This window comes from Gossypium hirsutum, chromosome A08 (assembly GCF_007990345.1).
Source record: "Gossypium hirsutum isolate 1008001.06 chromosome A08, Gossypium_hirsutum_v2.1, whole genome shotgun sequence".
Classification (NCBI taxonomy): domain Eukaryota; kingdom Viridiplantae; phylum Streptophyta; class Magnoliopsida; order Malvales; family Malvaceae; genus Gossypium; species Gossypium hirsutum.
In genome coordinates, this window is record NC_053431.1 from 49,811,582 (window position 1) to 49,820,873 (window position 9,292).

General features: G+C 33.7%; 1 protein-coding gene and 1 pseudogene across 1 annotated transcript; both read left to right on the top strand.

Moving 5' to 3' along the window:
- The first annotated feature begins 5,462 nt into the window (after nucleotides 1-5,462).
- LOC121204820 (amino acid transporter AVT6E-like) lies at nucleotides 5,463-5,751 on the top strand. Its single transcript, XM_041075405.1, has one exon. The coding sequence runs from the start codon at nucleotides 5,465-5,467 to the stop codon at nucleotides 5,729-5,731; it is 267 nt and encodes an 88-aa protein (XP_040931339.1). The 5' UTR covers nucleotides 5,463-5,464; the 3' UTR covers nucleotides 5,732-5,751.
- A 103-nt stretch (nucleotides 5,752-5,854) lies between these two features.
- On the top strand, nucleotides 5,855-6,601 carry LOC121205018 (amino acid transporter AVT6E-like; annotated as a pseudogene).
- Nucleotides 6,602-9,292: the final 2,691 nt, after the last annotated feature.

A 9,292-nucleotide genomic window follows, 5' to 3' on the forward strand; every position in this document is an offset into this window, starting at 1 on the left:
TATGCAGGTAATCCCTAAGCTTAGATAGTTTGGAGCTGCGAGGGACTTGGAGATGGCCACAACTATTTCTGTTTCTTTTAATTGCAATAAGTAGCCGATTTATTTTTTATAAGTTTTATCTTATTAATATTATTGTTTGGTTTTGGGTTGTAATAAGGCCATTTTAATTATTTTTCTGGGATTATTTTTTTTAATAACTTTAATCAGTTGTTAATAAATATGCTAGACTTAGCATGTGTTTTCAAAATGATAATTGTTTTCAAAATAACACCACGCCACGATTATCCGATTTATCAAAGATTTCAACTTAAATAAATTACAACTCGATTTAACCAAGTGTGGCAATGGTTGTGGGCATGTCTAGGATTGGATCCATTAGAAGAGCTTGGTACTTAAGCAACCTTCATAGCTCACCTCTTCTGTTACGGATTCCTACCTGATGCCCAGCTCCCATTCACATTGTTAGCTTAACAAAAGTCAATTTTTAAAGCACTAAAACGAAACATGGGTTTTTAACTTCAGTGTGGCACATCAGATTCGGCCATAATGTCTGGGCCGGGTTTGGGGTGTCACATGATTCAAAAATTTTAGTATTTATACAGATGTCCTATGCATAAAGAGTATTTCAAAGTTCTTATTTTCGCAGTATCGTATCCTAGCTACAGTCTTAGTCCTCTAAAGTTTTCAGTTTTCCCTACTGTCTCAGTTTCTACAGTTTCAGTATGACCCTAACTAAAGAATCATAGTAGGGTCTCAGTACTATTTATAGTAGTATAACAATATTTCAGTACAGTACAAAATAAAAATACTTACAGACTTGGTGCTAGGGATTCAATGTGCCACTTCTTTGGTTATCAAATTCCAAAAACCCAGAAAAACTTAAACTATTTTAAGATTGAACCTTAAAACATGTATACCTTGTAAAAAATCTTTGAAAAGAATTTTCCAAAACTGTTTCCAAAATACCCTTCTTGGGCCTAAGTTTAGCAAAGTTTTTTGAAAAAATTTTCAGACCCTGATCTACAGCCGAGTTGTTGTAACCGGGCTCTGATACCACTAAATGTAACACCCCAAACCCAACCTAGACGTTACGACAAAATCTGGCGTGTCACATTGAAGCGTTATTAGAGAAGTCATGTTTTATCTAAAATCTTTCTTAGTGTTTAAAGAACATTTTTGTTTTCAATTAAAGTGAATGGAAGCTACACACCAGGTAGGATTTAAGAAAAGAGGAGGTGAGTCAATTAGACTGCTTAAGTACCTAGCTCTTCCATGATCCAATCCTAGACATGCACACATCCATTGCCACACTTTAAGATTATTACTTGTCTACAAAAAACAAATTAAGTTTAAGTCTATTTAAAATATTTATTTCCTTTGAAAATATTTACGTTGCGGAAGCTTTGCTCGGTTATCGTGATATTTTGAAAATAAGTAACTTTTATAAAACGTGCCCTAGAGCTAACCAATTTAAAAACCCAAACTAAAAATAATAGAGCGGCCTTATTACAACTTTAACCAAAATAGAAATAATCAAAAATAAATGCGAAATTTAAAAGGAAGCTAATTGAAACTTATTTAAAAAAAACCAGAAATTTAATCTTCGTGGCCACTCTGAATCCCGTCCAACTCCAAGTCCACCAACTAAGGCTCACTTCCAAGGATGGAAGAGAAAGGGGGTGAGTTTGGAAAACTCAGTGTGTATGGAAAACCCATCCAAAGCCCAAGTCAGCTCAAGCCCATTGGGCCGAAGCCCTATTCAGATAACAGTGGGTACTGGGTCGAAACCCTTTTCAGAATACAGTAACCTGAGCCATAGCCCCTTTTCAGATAACAGTATGGCCCGTGGCCCACTCTAGAACAGAACAGACATACTCGTGTATGCAAGCCCAACCCAGCCTATAACCAACTGCTACACTCCACCCGTACCAGCCCTACACTCCATGTGGGGAATAGCTCAACCTACCCAGCCCTACACTCCACAGTTGCAGCACTGCTGCTCAGATATCAGTAAGTTGAGGCAAAGCCTCTAGTACATGGACAAGCCACTTTCAGTACTTCTTCCATTAATAACCCAGTCCCATGCATCAGATAATAATAACATGGCATGCAGTAAATAGTAACAGTCAAACATGCATTCAGGTCAACCTTAATCCTTGAGGTATATCAGTAATTTTACTCCTAGGGGTAAATCTGTAAATTTTCCACCTATAAAGGTATTTCAGTAATTTTATCAGTTTTAAGGGTTCTCATGAATGTTACGGTCCTTACTAGCCCATTTTTCATTGCAATAATTTATTTATCTCAATTTCACAATTTTAGCCATTGGGCCCTAAAACCCCTAATGGGCCCTACATTGTCCACTGGCAATTTAAGCCCATTTAATTCAAGTTTTATGACCAGTTTACTGGTTTAAGCAGTTTTGATTCCACAGTCTAATAGAACATACTTATTGCCTATTTTTTATTATCTTTTTTTCTCATATGGGCCCGTAACCCATTGGGCCCAGTTTTAGTCTATCGAGGCCCAATTACCAAAGTGCATGAAATTTCACAAACGACTAACTTACCACTTTGTGATTTTAGATCTAACGATTTCTAAACGTCTTGTGAGCACTCGCACACCACTACAGGAAAATAGGGCTTTAGCGACGTTTTTAGTGGCGTTTTACTAAAAACGCAGCCAAAATTTTAAAATTCAGAGCAATAGCGGCGTTCTAAAAAAAACGTCAGTAAAAATAGAACAACGGCAGCGTTTTTCACTAAAACGCCGCTAAAAACAGAGCATTAGGAGCACTTTCGGTAAAACGCCGCTAAAAACAGAGCATTAGCGGCGCTTTCTATAAAACACCGTTAAAACAGGGCATTAGCGGCGCTTTCGGTAAAACGCCGCTAAAAACAGGGCATTAGCGCCGCTTTTGGTAAAACGCCGCTAAAAACCAGAGCATTAGCGGCGCTTTTGGTAAAACGCCGCTAAAAATCCCATAACCCCTAAACCTTAAAAAGAATCATAAACACTAATCCCTAACCTCTAAAACAATAATTATTAAAATTTATGATTATACAATATATTAAATATTTTCTTATATAATCATAAAAGAGATAGTATTAATTGAATTTAAAATATTGAATTAATTATCATTATAGTTTAAGGTTTATGGTTTAAGATATATGTTTTAAGCAGGTTTAATTATGATCGTTAACTATGGTTTAAGGTTTAGGAGTTAACTAGTATTTGAAGGTTTATGATGAATTCGGGGTTTATGGATTATGATTTAGGGTTTAAAGGTTAGGGTTAAAGTTTAGAATGGGACAATTATTAACTTCTTAAGAGATAATTTCCTTTCCAGATTCTTACTTGGGATGCTATTAAGAAAGGGTGATTTTGAATGTGGAATTAGCATTTGTTGAACTATGTATAAATTCCAAGCTTATATAACATAGAAATATCTTACAGAGTGGACATTATAACTAGAGTGTTCCAATAGAGAATTAATTGTTTTATTAAAGTTATGTAACTTTGTATAAATAATAATGCTATTGTGTATTTTTAATTATCTATTTTTTTTGTTTAAATATATTTAGATTAAATAGAATGTCTGAAATAAAATATGTTAAAAATTAAGTTTAGGTTAAGGGTTTAAGGAAATGATACTATTAGCTAAAAATTAACTGAAGAACATTTGGATTTTACTAAGATTCATGTTATTTTGTATATACGTACTCATAATATTATTTAATATAAGAATATAAACATATATATATGTGTGTTTTAATTTGTACTACACTAACATTGGCCACACGAATTCCCAAAAATATGTTTATTATGGTTTAGGGTTAACAGTTTTTTAGAGTACTTTATAGTTTGGGCTTTATGGTCTAGGAGTTATGGTTGGTTTAGGGGTTACCGAATGGTTTTGGGGTTTAAAGTTTGGGGTGAGGGGTTTTGTGTTTGTGGTCTAAGGTTTAGGGTTTTAAATTTAGAGTATAATTTTGGATTTTAATTTAGAAGATAAATGTATATAAGATAAATATATATAAAATATTATTTTAAAATATATATAAATATATATATGAAAAGTGGTTTAGTGTGCAATTGTGTACATGAACTGTAATTTGATCGTGATCTTGTAAAATATTTACACGTTATTAAACAGCATCATGTTTTTATTTAATTAATTTATATGCATACATAATATGTATTTTAAAATGTGTATTAAATCAAAATTAAAGTTTCAACTATAGTTAGGGTTTTAGGGTTTATATATAATTTAAAAGAAATTCTAAATATATAGTTTTAAATTTTGATCAATTTCTATAAAATATTCAGGTATTAGCGGCGTTTATACATAAAATGCCGCAAAGGATAGAAAATAGCGGCGTTTTCTTAGAAAACGCCACAAAATTTCATTATACATTAGAGTAAAACGGCGTCGTTTCCTCTGAATAGTAGTGGCTTTAGCGGCGTTTCTATAATAAACGCCACAACGCGTATTAGAACGGCGTCGTTTTATAGTGTAGATAAAATAGGTGTTACTGGCGCTTTGCTGAAAATGCCGCAAAAGGTCTTATTAGCGGCGCGTTGCTGAAAACGCCACAATTTTTTCTTATTTGAAACGGCGTCATTTTTTCTCTCCTGAGGTTTATGCCCTTTACCCGAAATCGGTTTCATTTTTTTGCTAAGTCATTTTCCCCCAGCTCGTCTTCCTTCCCTAAATCCCTAAAACAAACACCTCTTTCTTTTTCCCTAAATCATCCCCTAATTCCCCAAACCCGAAATCCCTAACATTTTCCCCAAGTCCCCTTTTTTTCCCTTAATCTGTTCCCCCATTCCCGAAATCCCTTACTATTTTCCCTTTCCTCTCGTCGACGGTCAGATGCTTCATGGGTTTGAAATGGTTAGTTTTTTAGTCCCCTTTAGATTAATGTGTAGTTACTGTATTACTTGGCTTTTATTTTTTTTTTGGAATTAAGCTTAATTGACTGAACTTGCTATTTTGAACAACCACTTCCTTTCTTGATATGTAGTGTATGCTGGAATTTTCTTATGTCTTCTTCTCTTGTAGACTTTTCTGTCATTCGTGTAATTAAATGTTATTCATGGAGAACTTGCAACTCGTTTTTAGCACATTACCTCTGCTCTGATTTGTTCAGTTGCTATAGTAGTCTGGGAGTGATTATGCTCTGGCCATGTTGCTTTGGCTTTTAATTATATCCTCCAATGGCAGCACTGGAAAACTTTTCCTTTATTTCCAAACATTGCTCTTTATCTCTTTCCTTCCAATAAAGCATCCAAAAACGTTGACCCACCACGGATCTGTTGCTTTTTCTTGACCCTTTCAAAATCCATTCCATTCAATTCAATTCCTCCCAATTCTTTGTAAGTTTTTTAATCGTTACATTCGATTTTTTTCTGAGAAATCTTTACAAAGTTTCAAGCTTCTTAAGCATTTCTTTGATCTAGAATGGATAGTAATTATTCAGCTATACCCAAAGGCTCATTTGTAGAATTACAAATGCATAATGAACACCACGACTTTAGATCCCAACAAAAATCGCTCCTCTCTGATGATGGGAACCGGGTAAATCATCCCAAGGTTATTGATGATTTTGATGATCTTAATGATGATGATGATGTTGATACTGATGTTGATGTTGATCTCGATGATTATACCCTTGTTTTAAGTAAACCCAATACCGGGTCTGGTATTTCTGGTGCTGTTTTTAACTGAACCACCACAATTATTGGTGCTGGAATCATGGCTTTACCTGCTACTATGAAGGTTCTGGGGCTTGTTTTAGGGATTCTCGATCAGTGGTTAGGACTGGTTCGGTTCGTAATGTCTGGGTGATGTTATGTCTTGTTCGGTTCGTCATATTGGGGTTTCGATCAGTGGTTAGGACTAGTTTTAGGGATCATAGGAAGTTATTGGTTTTGGTTGTTATGGTTGTTTTTCTTGCTCCACTTTGCGTGTTAGATAGGATTGATTCATTGAGCATGACTTCGGCTGCTTCGGTAGCTCTCGCTGTTGTTTTCATTGTGGTTTGCTTTGTTGTTGCATTCATTAAGCTTATTGAAGGGAAGATAGAGGCTCCAAGGAGGAGCCCAGATTTTGGATCGAAAATGGAAATTTTGGATTTACTAGTAGTTATCCCTATTATGACTAATGCATATGTTTGCCATTTTAATGTTTAACCTATATACAACGAGCTCAAAGGTGATGTTTTGACCAATTTTGATAGGAATCTGGTAATTTGTTTTAGCACTGCTTTGAATTATATTTGCTCTTCATTTGGTTCTGGTTTTCCCTGTTATTCACTTTTCTCTACGACAAACCGTGGATAACTTGGTGTTTGAGGGATCAGCTCCTCTCACGGAGAGTAAAAAAAGGTCTTTGGCATTAATAGTAATATTGTTAGTGCTTATATATATTGGATCTACTATGATCCCAAATATATGGACAGCTTTCAAATTTACTGGAGCAACAACAGCTTACTGTCTTTTAATATGTATACAATGTAACTTACTATCTTTTAATGGTATTGAGCTTGGTCCTTTTTCTCCTGTTAATGTTATACCAAATTGCTGGCTGTTTTTTTAATCATTTTATTTGTTTATTCCCACCTGTTATTATGCAATATAATTAATATTATACCAATCATTAAATGTTGTTTATTTTTAGAACTCATATGATTGTTTTGTCGACCAGAAACAGACTTTTGTTCTTCAAATGCAATGAGTAGGGAAGTCTCTCGACATTATTAGAGATCAATCCCAAGCATCTCTAAATAAACCCTCAAGAAAACATTTCCATTTCAATCAAGGTAACATGTTTTTCCTAACATTTATGTTTCTTTCAACATGTTTTTCCTTTTATGTTTTCAATGTTTAATTAACATTTAATTACATTCTTAAATTTTTAATGTTTTTCCTAACATTTAATTAACATTTTAATTACATTCCTAAATTTTTAAGCTTATTTCATCCACACTTTTTTGTGTTTTGTCTCGATTTGGCTTCCTTCGTTAAGTTTCCTATAGAAGCTTACTTATCTTTTATTTTCAAGAAACAGATTTAGGTAATGGAAGATGTATGCCTGTGTGTTTGTGTCTTTATATATGTATGTATTTGGTACTAGATGAAAGCTTTATTCCAGTTTTGAAATATAGACCAAGTTTTGCATACATTGATCAATTTCTGGCTCTTTTCCTTTGAATACATGGTTCTCTTGATACTAAATACTCAGGTACATTCTGCATATTCTGTGATTCTTATTAGATAAGTTATATATCAACAGTTATGTTAGTTTCCATCAAGGCCTCTGTAAACATAAAGTTGGTATTCTGGTTAGGAGAAGTTAATGTTTATGAGTTTTGTGGAGTATGATTCTGCACATGCAAAGTTGGCTTGTTTCAATCTGTGCATTTTCATGTTTACATAATAATGGTGATTCCATTTTGGTTATTTAGATGTTCTTTTGGTCTGTTTTCATGTTTCTATCCAACTTATGTGTTTAGTGTGGACTTAGATTGATTTAAGAGTTTAATGCTGTCTTGTTGCTCACGTTTTATATAATAAAATTGTTATATTTTGGTTATTTAGATGTTCTTTTGGTCTGTTTTCATGTTTCTATCCAACTTATGTGTTTAGTGTGGACTTAGATTGATTTAAGAGTTTATTGCTGTCTTGTTGCTCACGTTTTATATTGTTGAATTCCTCTATTCATTTTCTTTCAGTTATGTGAATAAATTGGCTGTGCTTTGACTGCTTTCTTATCCATTTGTTTATTATTTTTTATTGTTTGAATTGGAATTGTCCTGGGGTAGTTCTGCATTTATTTGCCTAGTACTGAATGTTAAAAACTACATTTACTGTTCTGCATCCTGGAAATGGACCTTTTGAGTTTTGAGCTTACTGGGCTGTTGTTTGGTTTTTCAATCTCTGCAGTAAAACCAGGTTTAGATGAATTTACAGTTTTATTGACATTATGTTCTATTTCACCATTCTTGAAATTATGTGAAGATTCTTTCTAATTTTCTCCTCGGCTGTCTCTAGAGTCTAGCCTAATATTGATTTTTCCTTTTCATGCATTTTGAATCAAATAAAAGAATTTTAGCATGCAAGAAAAAGACACTTTGCTTGCTTGCGAGAGTAATTTTTCATGGTCTTTTCGCAACCTACACATTGGGTTGTTAACCTATTCATGTCTAGTTCTGTGTGAATCATTTTATCCTCACTTGTTTCCTGTTGGATTCTTTTTAGTTTCATACCCTCCATACTACCAAAAAGGAAGTGCTCTGTGAGACAAAGTCAAAAGTTCTAAGATATTTTTTTCATTATAAAGTTTTTGTTCACCAAACCTAGAACTTAATAAAAAAGATGGTTGTGAAATTTTATAAAAAATGTTACTGAAATGTTGGTAATGAACCAAAAAGAAGAGAATTGCCTGCCATGCTGAAAATTCTTGATGAGAGTCAAGAGAACAAGAGGTGGCTGTTGTCCTTAAACGAAATTGTTAGTATTGGAGTTTTTTCTTTTGCTTTCTGTCTTTAGAATATTGATATTATTTCCTATGATGCTCTGATTCATGTCTGAGTGGGAATGAGCATGCTAGTATTTGCTTGTACTTATTCTGAAACCTGTTTTCAGATGTAGGATAATGTGTTCGATTTGGGCACTTTAGGAAAGTCAAGGTTTGAAGAAACAGCTGACTGGATTTGCTAATTGTGTTATGTGCCTTGTATTTACAATTTTTTTGCAGAGATGGAAGTCATTTGTATGCTCATAAAAGTTTTTTGTATTTTTTTGCAGAAATGGTTTGAAAAGATGTGCAGTTTTGCCAGATTTTGCTGAGGTGTACAACTTCATTTACTGCTTCCTACTCCTCCTGCAAGTATGGGATCAACTGAAGCTGCCATTTAATCTTCGAATTAAAATTTGGTACTGATATAGATAAAGTTTTTATATTTTCTTAAACTGAAATATATTTGGTGCTACTCTTATAATCTTACATCTGTTCTAGGTACTATCGAGCACCTGAAATAATATTTGGTGCAACTAAATACACCACAGCCATTGACATTTGTTCTAGGTACGTACAGGCCGTTTAGTTGCTAAATTTTTTCCTTATTTCTATGCATTTTCACTTTAAATTACTTAACAAATATTACTTTTTGGACTCCAGCCTTTGTTTGCTGGTGAGAGTGGAGTAGACCAGGTACGTTTTATTAAGGTACGTTTTAAATATTTTAAAGATTCAAAGTATATAGGCTGGAAACCTGACCTTATAGTA

What these genes read in the sequence shown, in the direction of transcription:
- LOC121204820 (XM_041075405.1), top strand. Translation starts at nt 5,465, where the DNA reads ATGGATAGTAATTATTCAGCTATACCCAAAGGCTCATTTGTAGAATTA.